Here is a 21,749-nt window from a genome sequence, read left to right on the forward strand (position 1 = left end):
ATAGTAATCACTCAAGGCTGATGTTCAACCCTGAAACTCGTAGTGTACAGTTAGTCTATGTGTCAGGGATCAGGGAAGCTCTAAGGTTTAAGAGTCAAAAGAAACAAGGAAGTGAACACAGAAGGTCTTAAAGAAAAGACGCCTTGGGCACGAGGCCAATCCTAGTAGTCAACTTTCCTGATTCGCACTTTCTCCTTGAATCTTAAATGTCTAGAATTCACAAAAACTTAAAAGCAGTAAGGGGAGGGCTGTGGGAAGATAGTTAGGATGTGTATCTGAGCTGTAGAAAGGCTTTTCCCTCGTCTTTGTCCTTCAGTGGTTCTCACTCTATTTCTCAAGACCAGAGGGAGAGGAAATCAGGGCTCCGGAAACAACTTCACAGACGACAGCCCCAGATGTAGTTACATTGTAACGCAGTCACCAAAGACTGCTGGGTCCTGTGTGGAGTGGTGTAAGCCGCCTGCAGTCTGGACTCAGGAGTTGTGCGAGCCTCCAGCCAGAGCACACACAGTGGCTGAGTTCTGCTGCTTTCACGGATCCTTCCAAAGCAGTGAGTATGAGGAGGCAAGAAGGAGAAAGGACGGACTCCAGAGACAGAGCATGGACCAGAAACATAGAGACCAGGGAAGAGAGGGAATGATAGGTAAGAAGACAAGGGGAATGAAGACAGGATAGTTCTCAGTTGAAATGTTTAGCTCCTTGGATCCCTCGAACAGTTTTGTACATGATGAAAATCATGTGAGGTTTGGACCCCGGGAAATAAAATGTGCAACAATGGGGTGGTTCGCAGCGCAGCAAGCAGAGGAATTCTTGAGCAACGGCACTGTGTTAAAGTATTCAGGGCTCGTCATGGCAGTATGGTGCCGTGGAAGTGAGAGATCGGCGTGCTAGGCCATCTGGTGAGAGGCACTGTGTCAATCTCCCAGATGGTTTGTGAAGAGAGAAAGACTCGACGCTGAATGGAGATCAGCATATGAAAAGAGCCACGGAATCGCACATGTGAGCGCCTGTTCTTCTGTAGAGCCGTCGGGAGACTTCACTCTCCACTCTGATCTTACACCATCGGAAAGATCTGAATTTTCCAACGCGGGACTGTTCCAGTAATGTACACACACTGAACTTGCTTCCGCTTCTTTTAACCAGAAATGGTGGTGTTGGGAAGGAGGCGGCGTCATTCCTCTCCCTGACTTACGTGGACTCACTCAGGTTTTACGGTTTCCTGCAGAGACAGCTGGTAGACTACGAAGGCCCCGATTCAGCCTTCTCAATGGTCAACACCGCGTCCGTGAAAAGCGCTCTATGTCTCTGAGAGGGTCAGCTCGTGGGGTTAAATTTCTAAACGCATTTCCACAACCATGTGGATGACGTTCACTTTTGATTCTCAATATCATGGGACGGATTTCCCACGTTCACATGGCGCTGGGGTGGCAACGCTAAGAATGCTCAAAAACAGGAAATTCAGAGGGGTGCACATTTCTTCTTATTACTTCATTTTTTTTAAAAGACAGAATTATTTTTTCCATCGTATGCAAATTTCTTTAATAAAATAAAAAGATAATACATATAGTCTCATAGATCTAAATTATATTTTGAATGCTTGTAAGAATACTATCAATATTTTTATTAACTAACATTTCTGCTTTTTTTATTAATATTCCAATAATTTTCCCCTTATTTTTATTCTTTTCTCATATACTACAACCTGACTGCAGTTTCCCTTCCCTTCTCTCCTTCCTCCCTCCAATCTTTCCCCGCACCTCTCCCCGACCACTTCACCTCCCCTCAGAAAAGAGCAGAACTTCCAAAGGACATCAACACAATACAGCTTAGCAAGCAACGGTAAGACCAGGCGCAAATTCTCACATCAAGGCCGAATGAGGCAACCCAACAGGAGCAAAGGGGTCCCAAAGGCAGACAAAGGAGTCAGAGACAGCCCGTGCTCCTACTGTTAGAAATCCCACAAGAACACTTAGTTACACATATAATATATGTATACAAAGGACCCAGGTCAGACCCAGACAGCCTCCCTGCTCTCTGGGAGCCCACTCGAGTCCTGCTCAGTTGCTTCTGTGGTTGTGACCTTGTGATGTCCTCCATCCCTCTGGCTCCTTCAGTCCTCCCTTCAGTCCTCCTACAGGACTCTGAGCTCTGCCTGATGTTTGACGGTGGGACTCTGCATCCGCTCCCATCAGTGACTGGATGACGGCTCTCTGGTGTCTCTGATGATGATTATGCTATGCTCCGGTCCCAGCACATCTTACAGGCATGGCACTGTAGGTCGGAGGTTTTGTGGCCATGTTGGGGTACCAGTCCCTCTATTTGAGGCATACAAGGTTATAGGAGATGGTCTCTTCAGGCTCAGTGTCCCCCATTGCAAGCAGGCCTTGCCAGCATCACCCTCATAGATTTATGGGGTTTCCATTGCACTGGACTTCTACCTCACTCCTGAAATGTCCTCCTCCCAATCGGAAAGACAGAGTGTACCCATCTTACATTTGGTTAGATACTGGTAATGATTTATGTAGTCTCATACACAAACCCACCTTCCACCCAGGATGTGTTCACATGAATGGCGAAGCTTATTTTTACAACTTTTACATTTTAATTCATGTTCAGTGGCCACCTCTTGAGGCAATTTTTTTCCCTCTAATCCTACATTTCCTTTGTTCCCCATATAACACTTTTATTAGTGTCTCGAGAATTTCTTACACATATACAATGTACTTTTAATCATATCTAATCCTCACTCTTCCCCCTAATTCCTCAAAGCTCCACTCTCCCCCCTCCCAACTCTGTGTCTTTTGCTAACCAATTCTTCAGGAATCTTCTACAATTTGCTTGGATCACGTTCATTGCACCCCCCAGAGTCCCCCTTGTTGCTCCCCACCCAACTTTCTGTCCTCCATCAGTTCCGATTTCGATGCCCAAATATATGTTCTCAGAACTATGCAATAACTGAATTGCTCTGGAGGTGAATGGTTGGGGCAAAGTATGAATACAATTTTGACCTTGCATTCAAATTCATGTTGAATTAAGATGACACGCTTTCACGAAAGACAGAAAATAATGTATTTTGCATGGGCATTTTGTTGTCCTTGTGGTGACTGTGTTGTTGGATAATCATCTCCAATCCAACACCCTCTCGCACATCTGCCTGCCGGCTGCCAGGCCTATGGTTAGGCTGCCAGTTTATCCAAGTCTCCTGGGAAATGGCCAAGGTGAACAAGAGGGAAATACAGTTAGACAACTAATTTTTCAACTGTTAATGTGATAGGGTGGGGTCGGGGAAGGAGAGCCTAGCTCGTGTCTACGGGGAATTCAGACATGCCTGAAAAAAATCACTGTGACAGAAATGACATTGATTGACTTAAAACTGACAAGCTCCAAGGAGAGAATCAAAACATAAGGCACAAGCTTGGCCCAGAAAAGGAGTCTTTATATCTCAAGAGGAGAATAAATTTTGAGAGCATGGGCAAAGATGCTGTAGTGGGTAAAACTGATATCCAAAACGTAGAGCCTAGAAAGGCAGCAGTGGTACCTGGGGGAAACAGGAGTTCAGAACAAATGTCCCATGCGCCATTAAGAACCTAGCAGGGCTCTTTGTAGGAAACAGAGTAAGACATAGGCTATGCTGAGACCCGATGCTCTGTAGTTGGGGTTAGTGCTATAAAAACACATTCTCTTATGAACCCCAGAAAACAGTGATGAGAACTGTGCTGGCCATTTAACTGGACCTAAATATGTATTGATAAGAAGAGTGAGTGAATGATAGCTGCTTATAGCATGAGGCAGATAACTATGGGCCACCCACATAGACGCAAAAGTAACACTGGTAGCACCGTGTATACTAGGATGCACACTCACATTTATTAAGCGTTTGATCACCAATAAATGATAGAGCTGACATGGAAGTATTGTCATCTTCTAGAAACCTCTCAGGACATTGATGCAACAGGGAATTCCACTTACATACTTAAGCTGTGAGTACAAGTGACGTCCACTAACTCAGGTCTGGCCCGCTTTATAAAAGGGAGGTGCTTGAGTTTGAACGGAAGACTTCCGGGACACACAAGCAGATACACAGAGTCAGGGCAAGAAGGAAAAGCTCTGAATAAGGTAAAGGAAGCAGACCACGTCATCATCTCTCATAGGGTAGCATCCTTAAATGGCGCTTTACAGTTTACAAAGCGTGTTCACGGGTTACCTCATTTAGACTTCACGGCGCTCCCGTGAGACGGAAGTGATGAAGCGTCCTTTTGTTCCCCAGAGAGGTGCTGTGGCTGAGTGATGGGGGGTGAGGGAATTTCCTTGGTGGCCTTACTTGATGGCCAGCTTACCTGACCTGAGGCAAACACTGATTTTATTAAATCTCCATCACAAGGAAGGCCCATTCAAAAATTCTTCCAAGACAAGACTTTAGGGAGATGAGGAGCCACAGAAGCAGGCCCACCTCTCACGGCGGCACAGCGCTCTGTCAGACACCGTCCGCTCCCTCAAAAAATTACCATAGAACAGATTGAGAGCTAAATACGAACTGTGGAATGTTCCAGTTAAAGCAGGGACCTCGTTTCATTCAGCTCAACTCTAGACAGATAAGATAGAAGACATGATGAAGACCCCCTCCCCCTCCGCCTTTGTAAACTCTCAAATGCTCCCAGTCCCAGGCTGAGGCCATTTATGCAGAAGACGCTCTGGCTGGTTGATTATATCAGTGTCTGGGCATTCTAAAGAGGGAGCTGTCACCTTCCGGGGGCTGTAATTTGTAAGAAGTCATCATCAGTTAAAAAACTCTCAGCTACAGAGTTTAGGATCCCATTGATAAAAACTGAAAAACACTTTAAAAAAAAAAAAACAAAAACAAAAGGAAAAATAACCATTTGAGGGCAAATGCAATAAGCCTCTTCAAATCATGTTGGTAGGTCATGTTTTTCTTCCACATCTTTTTAAAGACACTCTAATGAATTAAATAAAATGGATAGGAAAACAAACAAAACCCATATCTCCAGGTATGCCTTCTCCTCGTGAAACCAATTTCCCAGAACAGTCAGATATGTAATAGCAGGCCTCCTGGGGATGTGATTTTTTATTCAACTTGACATGCAAGTCGTGAGTAATTAATTATGTCTTCTATTTACACGTTGTCAGATAAGAGTATTAAACAGAAGAGCTGAGAGCTTCACCGAATGCCACCATTAATCGGTTTAATTTGCAAACCTAATGCAATCAAAAGGAAGACATTAGTGTAAAAACTGTTGTTGTCCTTTCTTAAAGGGATAGGCATGTTTTATGGGTAAGAGTCACACAAAGCCAGGAAGCCACGGCATCTCAAGTTGCTATCTACGTTGTGGGCTGGGGAAGGTGTGGACGGACACACGTTGAGAGCGGGCATCTTCCTTCCCAGTTCATTACAGCTCAACTCTGAGTAATTATCCAACACGGTGGAGAAGCCCCTCCTGCCCCGAAAGTGTAGGGCGTGATAAATGGAAGCACAAACCTGATGTTTGTGAGCTCACAGAACCTGACAGCAGGCTTTGGTGTGCAAGCACGTGGCTGACAGATTGGTGGGCAAAAATTAGGTTGAGAAACACCGGGAAGGTTTTGGATGATCAAGGATTGTTATCAGGATGAACCCCTGCTGGATTTCTATCCAAATGTCAGCCCCCACAAAGGGGCTTAAGAGAAGATTCAGTCACAAGAGTCTCGAGACACTTCTGTAGTAGGATGGAGGGAGACAGACAGACAGACAGACAGACAGACGGGAAGTGAAGACCACATCAGACAAAGTGTGTAGTGTGTGAGGCACTGTGCACCTAGCTATACCAGGCAAAGAGTAGGGACTCTTTACTGCTCCTTCAGAGCGTCTCTGTAACTCAGCTTCTCCATTACCGAAATAATCATAACTCGGTAGGAAGCCACGCAAGGACGGGATGAGATCATTTGTGGAACATAGCATGAAAGTCCTTCGTACTAGGCAATGGTGTCGCTGGTGCCATCGCCATCGGGAGTGAGGCAGTGAGGCTGGGACAGATCGATACGATCTCTGCCAGTTACTCGCGTTGCTTGGTTCCTTGAGGGACCCGTTGATATGACCCTGTTTGCAGAGCCTTGATTGGTGAGTTAGCATTTGTGCCTACAACTGGTCCTTGATTTCTCCCCCAGGATTGGTCCCCGGAACCCTGGTGGTATCAGTATCTGTAAATGGCAGAATCTCTAAAGGTGCCATCTAGGCACACCCTTCTATATATTGTAAGCAATTCCTCGCTTATTTAGAGCAGATACTGTGGTGTAAACACTACACGGTTGGTGGACTGAATTTCTTCTGAATTAGTAATAGAAAAAGCGCCTGCACGCGGTCAGTGGAGGTACAGTGTTCTGGAGACTTCCAACGTGAGGTCAGACAAGCCAACAGATGTGGAAACCGACAGACGGCGAGTGTTGGCTGTACATTAACACTGCTGGCGTTCTCTGTTTGTTTGGGGGCTGCCAGCACGCAATTTTAACACACAGCTTTAAATAAAGAAAAATCCTGGAGAGGAAATTCCACAATTATGAGACTACATTAACACAAATTATAATTATTATGGTCACAAGAGTAATTTTTAGTCACATCCAAAGGAAACAAATTTGAAAGCGTGCCAATGGTTACAACATAAGTCTGGAAAAAAAAATACATTCGTGTCCCATTTGTCGGTACAAGTGGCTACAGATTAATGCATAAACCACGGGATGCAGGAGAGTTTAAGTCTAGGGACTAATTTACTGAGCTACCCAAGCAACAGAGGATTACTTTATCTAATTAAGACAGAGAACTCGTATTTAGAATTAAGCATTTGCATTCAACAGCAAATTCAGAATTATAAAAGCAATTAAAGCTAAAATGAGGTATGATAATTTTCCGTGCTTGCCGCTGTGGAGTGCGTCTTAATGTGTGCGTGAGGAACTCTGGTGCAGAGTCACTTGGGGGCACAGACTTTACTCCCCATTCAGGGCTCGAATCCATCCACGTCTTGTTCAAGCCTCCTAAACCTGGTTGAATCTTCTCGCCCCAACGTCAGTCTTGCGAGAGTACAGCTCAGTCTGCAACTGGCCGCAGAGTAAACTCGAGTTTGTCACTGATAATGTTTTATTAAGGTCTTTGGTATTTTGTGTGTCTCCAAAATGATTGCACATTTATTTTAATACCCTGCTTTCCCTACAGATGTGCTCATTGATTTCCCCTGACTTAATCTCCATCAAATCTATTGAACGGGACTCACCTGAGCTTTTATTTCTTTCTCAAAACAAACGTTCCTTCAACCCCTATGCCCTGGTCTTCATTAGTGTGTACTCTCCTCCTTCTTCGGGCTAATGGGCTACTGTGTCTAAGCTTTTTACAGTGTTCTCATACACTGTCCCTTAAGCTTTCCTGTGTCCACATTACCTTCATCTACGTTACAGATTTTCTGACCACACGACTTCATTTCAGGAGACGGCTCAGCGGTTAAGAGCACTGACTGCTCTTCCACAGGTCGTGAGTTCAATTCCCAGCCACCACTCACAAGCATCTGTAATGGGATCCGACGCCCCCCTCTGGAGTGTCTGAAGACAGCGACAGTGTCCTCACATATATAAAACAAACAAATCTTTGAAAGAAGAATGGGCACAATCTCATCCTCACAGGAGAGCCTGGATACGTTTAAGGATGAGCAGTTGAACTAAACATATTCTTCTTCAAAACTCTTCCAACCACCACACTTTCCACTCAGACTTTGGAAACTCACCTTGCGCACTCTATTTCGTTCTAATTTATTTCGCACGGTTCATGATGTGCTCTAAGGTAATCCCCTACAAAAACAAACTGTTTTTTCTCAATCAGCCACCTGTCCTGGTTCTATCCCACCAGGGCGACTTCACAACGCCACTTTCCTCTGCTCCTCTGAAGTCACTGTGGTGTCCTCAGTGTTGGTGTGAGCATTGTGAATGGGGCCGTCTTAACTCTTGGTGTTTTAAGGATTTGCAAGCCGAGTCTTAGGAACTGCAGATAAAAATGTGCAACCTCCTTCAAAATAAACTCCAGTCTGCGGGCTAATGGTATTTTGTGTTTTAGTCCTTTCCAATTTTGCATACATTTTCCTAAAATGTTATGCATTTATTCAGATAGACTCACTTCCCCTGTGAATGTCATTATCTTATTTCTGAGCTGCTATAGGCAAGAGGCTAAATCTGTCAGCTGGTAAGTTAAAATATTTAGCAGACTGACAGACACAATAAAAACCCAGCAAGCTAAACAACAAAAGCACTAAGGTGTATCTTGGAAATCTTTATGGACTTACACAAAGTCGAAAGCAATGGCTGGGGCCATGGCTCAGTGAGTAAAATCTGAGCTGCGTGGACATTACCTCTGTAACTCTAGCATTGCAGGCAGAGGGTGGGATGTGAGCGGACACAGTGGGCTAGCCCAGCCTAAATGGTTAAGTTCCAGGTTCAGTGAGAGAGAAACCCTGCCTCAAAAAATAAAGGAGAGTGTGATAGAGGGAGATACCAGAGTTAATCGTTCCCTGGCGGCTACACACAGGCGAGCATACTCGCACACTCACATGTACACACAAATGCATACATCCCCCTCCTAGATACACACAGATAAATGTACAGAAAAAGGGCCCCGTAGCCTTCATTTCACCTCCTCCAGTGGTAGCAACGTTGCCTATCAAAATAAGCAAACACCCAAATTATGAAACTGTCATTGGTAACCATCCTTCTGACTCCACCGTTTGCACATGTACTTGTGAAAATATACACGTTTGGGGTTCAGGGATGCACTTGGGCACATGTACAAGTTGGAATGTGGGCCTATGGAGACAGCCAGATCTTACAGCTATGAATGGTTCGAGGGAACTACCGTCACAATCAAGAGAAACCTCGGCCATATCCCAAGGCTTCCTTAGGCTGCCCCTTTACAGGTGCACACATATACTCTTCCCATGTTCCCCACTCCAAGCCTTGGTAAACAGGAATCAATCCCCCAGCTCAGTGACTTCACTCTCTCAAGAACATTGCATAAGTATAACCACACAGAATTCCAGATTTTAAGCTCATTGCTTCACTCAGCCTACTCTCATTGAGGTGATGTCACTACGTCCTCATCGCCATACGTGGATGGGCCACGGGTTCTAACGCTTCCCATGCGTCGTGATGGTCGTCCATGTCTGGTTGGTACAACCCGCTCCCAGGTGCAGGCTGTATTTGGGTGACTCTGAAGCCTCCGATATGTTAGCTGTTAGGATAAAGGTTTCAGAATTGGGTGAGAAGGGTCAGGAGACGGTGACACTTCAGTGTGTAAAGTGATGTCTGTCGGTATGTTCAAGGAGGGGTCCATCTGCCCTGCTTTTCCCAGAACAGGTCAATTCGTGTCGGTTACCCCAGTATAATGATCGCTTTGCTCACAGAAGTGCCCCAGTTGGCATGACAAATCATATAACCACCGTGGTTCTCATTCCTCCATGACCCTGAGAGAATCAATACGGGGCCTGCTTGGCTATGGTGGGGTTGGTGTTTTGAGGCTGGTCTCTACACCTGTGGAGCGACCCTGTAGCGTCCGAGAGATTAGATCCATCTTCTTGTCCTGACGGACAGTCTTACTGAAGTCTCTTCTGCCCCTGCCTGCTTCTTCCCTCATATAAAATGATTCTGTCAGTTTTATGATTGAGCTCATGCCAAAGAGCCACGCCCCTGGCTACTTTCCAATCGGTTAGAAAGCGAGGTCCTGAGGATTCTAGCTTCAGCCTGTCCCAAAAGCTGCAGCCCTACAGTGAGCTTCACTGAGACCAGCTGCTCAGTTCTAGGCCAATTACCCAGCCCCAGGGCGCAAGGTCAAGCAAGAGAAGAGCGTCACCCATTCTTATGCGAAAGGAAGTTCCCTCAAAGGGTAGGAAACTAGGAGTCAAGGGACACAGGCTAGGATACTGGTCATAGGAATAGAAGGGACAGCAACACACAGGGCCACGCCTGCTTTTCTCCCATGAATAGGGCAGTGCACTGCTAACTGTCATACTGCTAGTACAGAACACAGTTAGAACTCAAGTCAGAATCTTTACTTTTCCACCCAGTAGACAATCTTTGCTCTTTACTTTCTTGTGACAAGATTTGGTTTAGACAAAGTGGGAAATAAAATCCTGTCAGTATAACATTGGAAAGCTCTGCGAGTGGTTTGGTTTTCAACCGCTCACACTGACAGACAGCACTCATGCAAGCAACGATCCCCTTACCCTCCAAATCCCTGATCCTCGTGTCATGCCTGTGATCAGTATCCATGATAATATATGCCCTTAATTAATGTAAGTACATATGTGTGAATCTTATATAATTGGCCCTTGGGCTTATGGTTTAATGGAACAAATTTCAGAAGGCTGAAAAATATAAAGGCTTGAAAAACTATTAACACAGTTTAGAAAGAAGAACATGCACGGTAGGGCAATTTAATGATTTTTGACTGTATATATGAACACACCTACATATATGTATATGTATTTTGAATAGACATAGGGAACAAGTTTGGAATACATATTTCCAGAGGGTAGTGAGTTTGAAGTCTACCGTTTAGGAAGAAGCCTTCTTCTTTTTCTGTCTGTGTCTGTTGTTTTTGCTACAGTGTCTACTTTGAATTCTTAATATATTAATATAAAATCATTGTGACTATTGATACACATCTGATTCAGGTGTCCTTGAATATTGCAATTGAAGAGTTCCCCACTTCAGATCTGTGAAAGACCATCAAGGAGGCTGATTGGAGACTTCAGCATAGCAACAAGAATTTCAACAGAAAGTCTTCCTACTTCTCCATTAACCTAAGAAAAAGGAAAGGCTTTCTACAGATCAAGGAGTTGAAACAATTCCAGTAATAGGACACAGGTGAACATAGCTTTAAAGACCCTGTAGGCTTTTTGAGTTTCATATGCATAAAATATAAATCCAAGAATTCAGCCCTGTATAACCTGAATGGGAGCTGAGTTTTATCAGATCTTGATAATTAAAAACAACAAGAATAACAATGACTTCACCAGTGCTTAAGCTCTGTTTCTACAGCCCATCCTATTTAATTCTAAACTCTTGCAATCACTTTAGTGAGAAGTTTTGCATACAAGCATTTCCATATTGCGAATCCCTGGAGTCTAACCACTGTGAGTGAAGCCTGTAGCCGGTTGTGAGAGACTAATTAAAAAGTCTAATTTGGTTAGGGAAAACCGAAGAGGGAAATTCCACAGCACAATGCATAGTAAGTTTGGTCACATCTTGCTACTTCCTTTAAGTGTAAATAATGGTTCGTATCAGTGCGTTTTAACCCAACATGCCTGGTTCTCTTCTGTATCTTGAAGAGGAGAACCACATATCTCAATGTTTAAAGACGCATCACAGACAGCGTACACTTAATTTTGTTTCTGTTTGTGTTGTTGTTGTTGTTGTTGTTGTTGAATCTCGTGGTGTATTCTGGAAATTGTAATCCTCTGGCTTTGCTTCCAGACCCTCAGCCCAGTGCGGGATGACACCACACCCAGTCTTCTTTGATAGTGAACTTAAGAGCTAGGAATTTGAAGATGATGTTTCCCAAAGAGGCGGGAGGGAGAATCAGGAGTTTAAGGTCCTCATCAGTTTCAGGTCAAATTTGACTAAAAGGCTCTGTTTTTAAATAAATATTCAGAATTTTCAGTACAGCTAAATATTAGGCATTTTCTAGTGACAACTGTAAGTGTCACACTTTTCCTTGGTGGTCTGAGGCAAGAACACACCTGACACAAATTGGTTTTCTTTTTACTGTAATAGAATACTTGACAGAAAGCAATTCACAAGAGTTTCTTTTCCTTTCCCTTCCTTCTTTTTTTTTTTTTTTAAAGAATCCTTTTTACATGCGTTAATGTTTTTCCGCATGTATGTGTATCAAGTGCATGCATTTCCCGTAGAGGCCAGAAGAGGGCACTGGATCCCCGGAACCAGAGCATCAGACAGTAGTGCGCCACCACGTGGATGCTGGGAGCCGAACCTGGGTCCTCTGCCAGAACAGCCAGTGCTCTTAACGACTGAGCCAACCGGAAGGGAAGTTTCTTTTGGTTCTCATTTTGAGGTTCTATATTTATATGAGGTTCATAGTTGTGGGGAAGTCACCATGGCCGAAGTGTGAGACGGTCAGTCACACTGAGTCCAAAGTCGAGAACAAAAATGCAGGTACCCAGCTCACTTTCCCTTTTAGCTTTTTGATTCTGTCTAGGACTTCAGTCCATGGCTGGAGCTACAGACGCTAAGGGCAGCTTTCCCCTCCCCAGTTAATCCTCTAGGGAGCACGCTATAAGATGTGCAAGTGCCTGTCTCACCCCAGTCCACCATCACATTCTCCTTTTTTATCCCTACACTTCAGTTCTCAACGTACTGTCAAATTGAGTGGACATCCCTGAGCAACACACTTAAACATCTTTTTTTTTTTTTTTTTTTTAATAAACAAAAAAATTGATTTCAGTTAAAAAAAAGATAAAGTAGGGAAAGGAGCCTTATACAAGGCTTCCATAAATACCTTCTCAGAAGTTTCCAGAAATACTGCCTTGACTGTAAGTATTATTAGACTTAATAAAAACAGTTTATTAAAGTTTTAAATTTATTAGTTTATTTTAAATTAATATATAAATTAAATTTAGATTCGCTTAAAGCAAGACTTTCTAATATCTTTTAACTCTGTAGATGCAACTTAAATTGTTTTTACATTCATTTATTTTTGTGTGTATGTGAGAGTACATGAGTGCCATGAAACATGTATGTATGTTCCTTGGAAGGCAACTTCCCAGAATCCTTTCCTTCTGACATGGGGGTTCTTGGATTAAACTTGGGCCATCATGGTGGACAGCAGTACCTTTACCTGCTCAGCCCTGTGACGGGGCCTTTAGATGGCATTTCTTCTCATAAATTCACGGAGTGATGGGACTCATTGCTTTCAGCCACGGATGTGAAAATACAAATAATTTAATTACAGTTTCTCCCTGATTCTGGTTACACTTTGCCAACAGACAAAAATGAAACTGAAGTTATAGAAAGCCACTAGAACTAACCAGAGTTTACCACAGTAACAAATGCAATAAAAGACCATTCACATAAACCAATCTGCCCCAGGATTATTTAAAGTGAGCATACACAAGTGAGTATATTCTTCAAATATGTGTTTTTGTATTTCGGCTGCTTGAAACTTTCATCATCTGTTTGTCAAGCTATATGCTAGAATTTTAATGAGCACAACATCAATTCAATTAGCGTCTCGTGCCCACTGGTTACGTTGAAAAAGAAAATGCTGGTGCCTCAGGATATAGCTCGTGTTTAGCCTTCGACCACTCGATGCTTCCATGTTCTCTCTTACATGCCCTCCATGTGACACATATCTAACTACATCGTGTGACATGTTTCTGATTCTGTGTCTCTGCCCCCTTCGTGCCCACTGCAGTTAACAAGTGGCCGTTAGCCATTCTTTCCCTCGAGCATTAGTCAATTCTTGGCACCTAATGGATCATCAGTAAGTGATTGACTGGATGTAGCCAGACAGTAAATCACTGTCCTGTAATCCAAATGACAGACATCATACTGAAGAGGGAAGGTAATTTCCCAGCGCTCCCTGGTTTCTGGAAAAGACTGAGCCAACAGCAACCGTGGATAGGCTGCTCGCTCAGGAAAACCAAAAGGCAAAGAAAATGAACTAAGTTGACAAGGGGCTTGATAGTGCAAGATCATAAACAGGAGCATGTGGGCTTGCCATATTCTCATCCATAAACAAGCCAACTGATCTGTATTTCGGGGGAATAAATAGAACAAAATGAATGTCTCAGTTATCTTAAGAGAGTTGAATGAAATAGCACACACACAAAGAAATATTTATCATTTGAATCATATATATAATTGAATCTATAGATTGAAAATATAGATGAGTGTTCTTGCCTTTGCCATTTAGTAATAAAGGCTCATGAATCACCAGTGCAAACTAGGTTTCTTTGGTGTATCATTTACTTTAAGACAGGAACAGTTTTCTCAGGAGAGCAAATGGCACTTTGTTCTTCTTTGGAAAAAGCATTCTAAGAACAGCACATGTATGTGGAGTGGCTCAGTGAGCAAAGGCACTTGCCACCAAGCCTGCGTGCCGGAATTCCATCCCTGGGACCCACAGAGCGAAGGAATAAACTTTCTCCAGCAAGTTGCCTTTTACTCCACAGGTGCACATAGAATAGATACGAATTTTGGGTAGCACGTATATTTGCACAATTAGACGGTGGTGGTCCATCTGTTTTCATTAGATTTCATTTCATTCCCACGCCATTCATTTTCTTTCAGAAATTACGAGAGAGAGAGAAAGAGAGAGAGAGAGAGAGAGAGAGAGAGAGAGAGAGAGAGATTTGTAATGCAGTACTTGACACAGAAGACAGAGAAGCTGTGTTGTCTGTCAGCATGTAGAAAACCCCAGGAAAGAAAAGATCCTTCACTGTAGAAATAGATGTTGAAATAGTTAAGAAACGTGAGCACAACATGGTTGTTCCTCTAGCGCTGAGGACTCTGTTTGCAAGGGAGGAAATAATCTTTTTTTTTTTTTTTTTTTTTTTTTTTATGGAGTTCTGGAGCACACATAGAAAAGAAAACAAAAACATCAACAGTGGCTGTAGATTGCACGAGAGGTTTTTATAAAGTTGTTTTTTTTGTTGTCGCTGTAATTATAGCTTGTGTTTTCACATACTTCCCTCAATGGCTCATAGAAACCATATGGAACCTTCTGGAATCGATAGCGCAAGAGAACGGAGTCTTCGTTGTGCTAACTACTTCACACCTGAACCTGTTCACATTCTTACCTCTTCTACTTACACCAGGGTGCAGTGAAGAAGCAGCTTAAGCGAGAAAGTGTGTGCTCTGATGACAGTTTAAGAGGGGCTTCAGTCCCAGCAGGGCAGAGAAGGCGGGATCGCAAGGCAGCCAGCCATTCACACTACATCCAGGAAGCAGGCGGAAATGGGATCAGCCTATAAAATCCCAGGAACCCACCTCCTCTGGTGAGACTCCACCTCCTAAAGGGTCCTCAGCCTCTCAGAACAGTGCCACCAGCTGGGAGCCAAGCGTTCACAGACACAATCCAGTGGGGGATATTTTTCATTTAAACCACAGCGCGCGCAATTGACGCTAGTGTGCTACGAAGCTCTCGTTCGCTTACTTTAAGCAGGAAAACACGAGACCAGTGGGCTCCATAGAAGAGTTGTGTAAGTGACTGGGTAGTGACCCAGGATTAAATCCCTCCATGGGAACTACCGACAGAGTAGGTTGAAAAGGACCAGTTAGAGGCAGTGTTCTCAACAAGCACTAGAGGGTCTCTGACGACGGTTAGGAATACAGAAACGTTGACGCAGTGACGATGGTAGTGATCATGGGGAATGGCGATACAGAATGGGAGCCAAGAATATTTTTAATATACCTATATTGGCTGTAGGATACACGTGCGCGTACACACACACACACACACACACACACACACACACACACACTAGCTTCTATAGGAACCATTTGACCTTAAGCATGTCAATTGTGACTTGCCTTTTTGAGAAAGGAGTCCATCTTACTGTAAGCATAGGTAGCCGTGAGCTTGAAATCTTCCTGCTTCAGCCTTCTGAGTGCTTGGTTAGCAGACGTGCAGCGCCATTCCCAGTTTCTATGTCCTTTGTTTTTTTTAACCCTGGCTACTCTGGCCAACAACTAGGTATAACCTTGTACCTTCCAAGTGCTGGGCTTATGAGCATGCCTGCTTATCACTGCTCCTTTCAGTTTCTCAAATTAATTTTTAAAATATTTACTTTTATTTTATGTAAAGTGCTTTCCTCTGTGTGTGTGTGTGTATGTGTGTGTGTGTGTGTGTGTGTTTGTGTGTGTGTGTGTGTTTGGTGTTTGCATACCATAATTATGCAGTACCTGTGTGACCAGAAGAGGGTGCAAGACCCTCTGAAGCTGGAGTTACAGACGGTTGTGCGCTGTCATGTGGGTGTTGGGAACTGAACCTGGGTCTTTTGCGAGAGCAGTAAGCACTGTTATCTCCCAATCACTTCTCCAGGCCCCAATTACTGCTTTTTAACCAATAAAAATCAAGTAACCACTCAAGACATTGGTGATAAAAAAAAATGTATTATTGGGTACACCTATTTTTTGTAGAAAAAATAATAAGTTTGTGTTTCCACTTGTGATTTTAATAATATATTGGTATGCGATTGATAAAGGTTTACTATTTATAGTGCGTGACTACATTATAATTATGATTATTTAACTATTATAATGATAGCTCTTCAGGGGTTTCCTTATATAGACACGTTCACAAGTCAGTTATTATAATATCTCAGAACGCTCGGAAGCTATTTATAGAGCGGAGAAAACTGTTATCCAGTATATTAAGTTGTTGTCACACTTCTAATGCCAGATGCTAGCACACAGGGAAAGACAACAGTTAGAAGATAAAACTTTATTTCAAAAGAATTTATACCAACCACACTTGGATTCATTAGATGAGGACCATGAAACCCTGTGTGGTAGAGCTCCTCTCTGCACTGGACTATGCATATAAGAACGGGACATCAGTGGATCCATGCATCTGGACTCATTACACTAGAGGAGAGGAGGATGGATTTCTGTGGCGCTTGCTCTATAGTTCCCCGTGTTGCCCCACTGCCACCAACCACAGTAGTGGTACCCACATAAAGCTTCTTTCCAAACGCTCAAGACTCAAGTTGGCTGAGGGCAGGGCAGGAGGCACACTAGTTAAAGTGCTTGTTGTGCAAACAGGAAGACCTACGTTTACATCCCCACCACCTGTGTAAAAAGCCAGCAGTGGAAACATGTCTGTAACCCCACGAGTGGTCCCCAAAGCTCTCTGGCCAGTGGTCTGTCTTGAACAGTGAGTTCAAGGTCCTATGAGAGATCCTGTCTCAAAAACATGAATAAGATAAATAGAGAGTGACAGGGAAGGTACCTAATACCAAGCTCTTGTCCCTGCATCTGTCACATGGGCACATAGTTCACACAACACATAGCGACCTGGCAGTTGGTTTATGCTTTAGGCAGAGGCATAGTGTGCATTTTCTCTGTAACACAACAGTAGTCCTTTACGTCACAAAGATCTAAGGCAGAAATGTGCACACAGTGGGAAGGCTCAACACCCACCACTTGCAAACACAGAGGCAGTGAACCATCCACAGAACGCTCAAGATAAAATTTCCATGGGAAAATGAAACTCGTGGAGTGTGCATGAGAGAGTAAGCGAGAGAGACAGAGAGATCTCAGAGAAAGTCAGAAACACCATGATCAAAGGTATTTATCCTGAGTAAGAGCTAAGTGGCCAATATCATAACACTCAAATATTAAACACAGGTATTTAAAAAAAAATAAAGTATTAGAGCCTGTTTCAAAGTTAATGATCTTTGATGACATCTAATGCAAGAATAGAAATATGAAAACTTAGACTGGATAACAAAGGAATAAAGGACCCATGCCAAGCCTACTAGTGAAGCAGGGAGCTTCCGGTTGACCATTAATAAACAACACTTCAGGGAAGACAGACTTCAAATTCCGATGAGGTCATAGTCTGCAGCTTGTATCTTAGTTGACAAAGCACTGGTATTGACTGGGTGGGTGATAGAGGGAGCCATTTTCAGGAAAGGCAGTAAAAAGGTGATGTTGCGCTGTTTTTAGCAGGAATTATGGGAAGACATACAAGAGGGAGATACTATATAAGCCTTCCATTGGATCCATAGACAGAAGACTTGAGACCAGAAGGTTCTTCATTGATAACAGAGCTTTGATATCTTTTTTGTATTTAGCTGTACATTCTTGCTTACCACAAACATCCATATACAATTCTAAGCATCCCATGGCCAGTATTGGGTGTAGGTCACACCACCTCATGGGTCGCCTCATGAAGTGTAGTGGTAACTGGGCTACCTTGTTAAAGGGACCCATTACTAAAGCCTGCACAAGCAACGCTGTACAAAGCCTTGAACATTCTGCCCCTCCCATGGTCCCTCAGAGAAATGGGCTATAACCTGAATATCATATGCATCCCCATCTCCCCACAGCATGAATCCACCCAAATCATAGAAAATATGAAATTGTAAATGAAGCTTCGCAGTTGAAATACTTGACTTACATTCTTTAGAAATTCTTGCTCATATGGAGGATATAAATATAACACGAATAGACGCTTGTCATAATTAAGGATATGGATTTTTATAGGCGATGGGAGAATGGTTTGTCTCATGCCCATGGACCACGTTAGGTTGTAGCATTGAGATCTGGTTGACAATCTGACATTTAATAATGGGCAGTTTTGAGGTTTGTGCCACCACATGCATGGTTACATCCATTTTGCTGGTTCTTTGTTCAGTAGTTGGAATTTTAAAAACCCTCAAAATTATAAAGAGATTATACTGTATTCCCAAAGTGCCATATAGCATACTAGCCACACAGAATGTATGATATCTTACTAGATGCCTAATTTAGCACTTTGAACATCTCTTCTTAACTGTAAGGAAGTGTGATTCAATCAAAGAGCACGTGTGAAAATGCTTTGAGGATTGAGGCTTAGTGGCTTTTCCATTTGTAGGTTTTCCTTTTTCTAGTGTGCTTTATACTAAAGTGAAGCGATGTTATCCTTCCACAAAATAAATATTAACAACCTCCCTTGCAGCATTATTTATCTCTCATTAGTGTAATACTTCTTTAAATAAGATTTTTCAGTGATGGGCTATGGTGTGCAGCTTATCATAATAGACATTTGCGGGCAAATGTTGAGAAACACACACATATTATGTTAAAGAGAGGGAACGTCTGCTACATTTACTCAGAGACCACCACGCTATCCCTGATGGATTTTCTTAGTCTGTTACCATGACTTGAGTTCAAACTTCTGACACATTTTTCTTCCCATTTTAACTTAACATTCAATTTTTCCTCTCAAGATACATAGTCTCATTTCATCCACTATGAAACAAAACCCAGAAGTTATTACAAAGGCTAAATGTACGTCAGATATTACACACACACACACACACACACACACACACACACACACACACGCACACACACACATGCGCGCGCGCCCTGCGCACGCACACAGGCATGCACACACACACACACACACACACACACACACACTTCTTTGCTATTCTCAGGAAAACATGTACCTCCCTTTTTTCGTCTTAAGCTCTCAAAGGGTGTCATCTAGACATCTGAGTTGTTGCAAAGTCTGACAAACGATTAGAAAAATTAATTATAAAAAAAAACTCAGTACGCATGTTATATCCGTGGTGTGCACTAAAGAGAAGCGGGTGAAACGGGCAACTGGACTTAGTATTTACAAGATTTTAAAATAAAATAATGACTGACAACTTAAAATTTGAGCACATATGGAATACAGCTCACAACTTCACTCGTGTACTGTTTACTGGGAGACTGCATTTTCCTGTGATCCAGGAAGACAAGAAGAAAACATAGAGTAGCTTTGCACTCGTGCTACGGGGGACTCGTGAGTCCTGTTCACTATAACCTTGGGGAGCATTCATAATTAATGACCATATAAGCACGAAGTGACTCCTTAATGCGGAAACATTTGCAGTCATTAACTGTTGACCTACCCAGGCTAGGTAGCCTCGTGGTGCTGAAAGGATAGCTCCGGTTCACCTGTGGCCATCCTTGAGTTTCTGGGACAAGAAGGGAGAAAGGTCTAGCAAAGCAGACCTTTGGAACCAGGAGTGACGGGGAACCAATTCCTAACTTCCCTTCATATGCCAAGAAAACCGCTTTTAGAAAAAACAACCGCATGTTTCAAGCGTCAAGATTTTGTTTTTTTAGACAGTATTTTCCTTTTCACTTTTTTCCTCAAAGTACAATTTTGAGCCGCACGTTCCAAAGAGGATAAGAAAAGGTGAATTTTATAAATTATATATTCCACCATTAAAATCAGTGGCAGCATCCTGTAATGTAAGGATGGAAGTGTGTAGAGTTTTTACCAGGCATCCCCAAGTGGATGGAGGGTAGGACAGGGAGAGAGACGTCCCCTGGAGTTGAGCTAATTCCTTATTCAATGGAACCCTGTCCCTCACCCCGCCTGGCCGGTGCGTCTGGTCCAGAGCTCAGCGTGTGATTCCCGCAGAAGGCGAATTGACTGAGACAAAGCAGCCTTACCGAGGCTCCACTGGGGGAGGGCGCGAAGGTGAAGTGGCATTGGGGTGCAGTGGGGACCACTAAAAGAAAGTGCCCTCCTTTTTGCCTGAGAAAGCCCTATCCCGCAAGCCTGTCGCTGAGGTGGCAGAGTACAAAGGGCGACAACTGGAAGGCTCAAACTTCCAGATCTTTCCACCCGCAGCCCCGCAGCCCACCCGGCACCGCGCTGAGGACAAAGCGTGCGCGGCTGGCGCTCCCCGCCTGGCTACCGCACCCTGAGCGCGCAGCTCCCCACGGCGGGATGGATCCCCATCTCGGAGGACAGGGGGGGTCCCTACCTTGAGCAGCACAAAGAGCCCGAGCAGAGGTAGCAGGCGGCGGCCCCCGCGCCTTCCCCTAGGCAGGTGCCCCATCGTGGCGCGACCAGGAACCCGGGAGGGATGGCAGCGCCAGCGGGTCCCCGTGGCGCTTACAATGACCAGTCCCGGCTGGCAGCCTTAGACCTCGGGCGCCCGGGCGGCTCCAGGCGGCCGCATGTCGCCTGGCAGGTCCTCCTGCGCCTCCGGATGGATCGCTCTCCTCTTCTGTGCCTGACTCCTGCTAGAACGTTCCAGGAGCCGGCGTCGCTTAATGGCTAAGGATGGAGAGGGTGGGGATGGCAGTGGGCGAGGCTCTGCGCCACAGCTACAGCGGTTGCCACGGGAGGCAGGGGTCGGCGTGCAGAGGGAGCTGCCCGGGCTCCGCAGGCAGGCAGCCCTCAGCGGCCCCCTAGCAACAGGGATGTTCTGTCTCAGAGCAAGGAACTCCTCAAGTGCAGATCTCAGGTCCTCCCACCAGGGCCTGCTCGCTTCCCATCGCTAGGCAGCCCCCAGACCAGGCTCCGCCTCAGCCCCTCCAGAGTCTCCTAGAAGGAGGTGTTTGCGGGGGTTTCCCCTCTGCCTCTTATCCCAGGTCCTTCTCAACCCCGTTCCTTTGCCCTTGTACTCATAGCCACTAGTGACACGTGACACTTAAATGTTTTCCAAAAGAGGGGGCGAATCTCAACTCATGTGCCCCCGACCCCACACTCACCTCAGAAAATTGTGAGTAAGTCTCTGAGTTGCCCCCGTTTGTCGTAATACCCACACCTAACTCACAGTATTTTAGACATATTTAGAATATGTGTGTAATATGTTCCCTCTGTGTGTGAAGACACTAAGTACTCTGAATTATCTATGAGTAACTAATCCAAGGCTTTAGAGTCTCAGGCAATGGCTTCCTTGCACTGTCTCGTGTCTACTTATCGGTCTCTAGAGGTTTTGTGTAGGTTTTGAAAGGCAACTCTATTTTTTTAAGAAAAGTGGTATGCACAATATTAAGTCGTTTCTTTTTATCACCTCAATGTCCTGGGCGTGTCCCGAGGTAATGGAACTTTGTTTTTATCCTTCAAAGTGTGGCACCAGGTGACAGGAAAGGGCACCTCGCTGGTGCACTTAGGGGGGCGGCACCTGCTCTCCCGGGCACAGCTGAGGAATAGTGGCTTGCCGTGGGACAGGAGTTACTGCGTGTGCGTATCTTTCTCTGCAGGG

The 21,749-nt window shown here is 44.2% G+C and overlaps 1 protein-coding gene across 1 annotated transcript in view; it reads right to left on the reverse strand.

The window, feature by feature from the left end:
• Ptpro (protein tyrosine phosphatase receptor type O) overlaps nt 1–20,921 on the reverse strand; it is a 205,928-nt gene extending 185,007 nt beyond the window's left edge. The window contains exon 1 of the mRNA XM_032905510.1: nt 20,520–20,921. Coding sequence (XP_032761401.1) covers nt 20,520–20,594 — 75 coding nt within the window. The 5' untranslated portion in view covers nt 20,595–20,921. The remainder of the gene's footprint in view (nt 1–20,519) is intronic.
• Between the last annotated feature and the right edge of the window lie 828 nt (nt 20,922–21,749).

This window comes from Rattus rattus, chromosome 6 (genome assembly GCF_011064425.1).
Source record: "Rattus rattus isolate New Zealand chromosome 6, Rrattus_CSIRO_v1, whole genome shotgun sequence".
In the NCBI taxonomy this organism is placed as follows: Eukaryota; Metazoa; Chordata; class Mammalia; order Rodentia; family Muridae; genus Rattus; species Rattus rattus.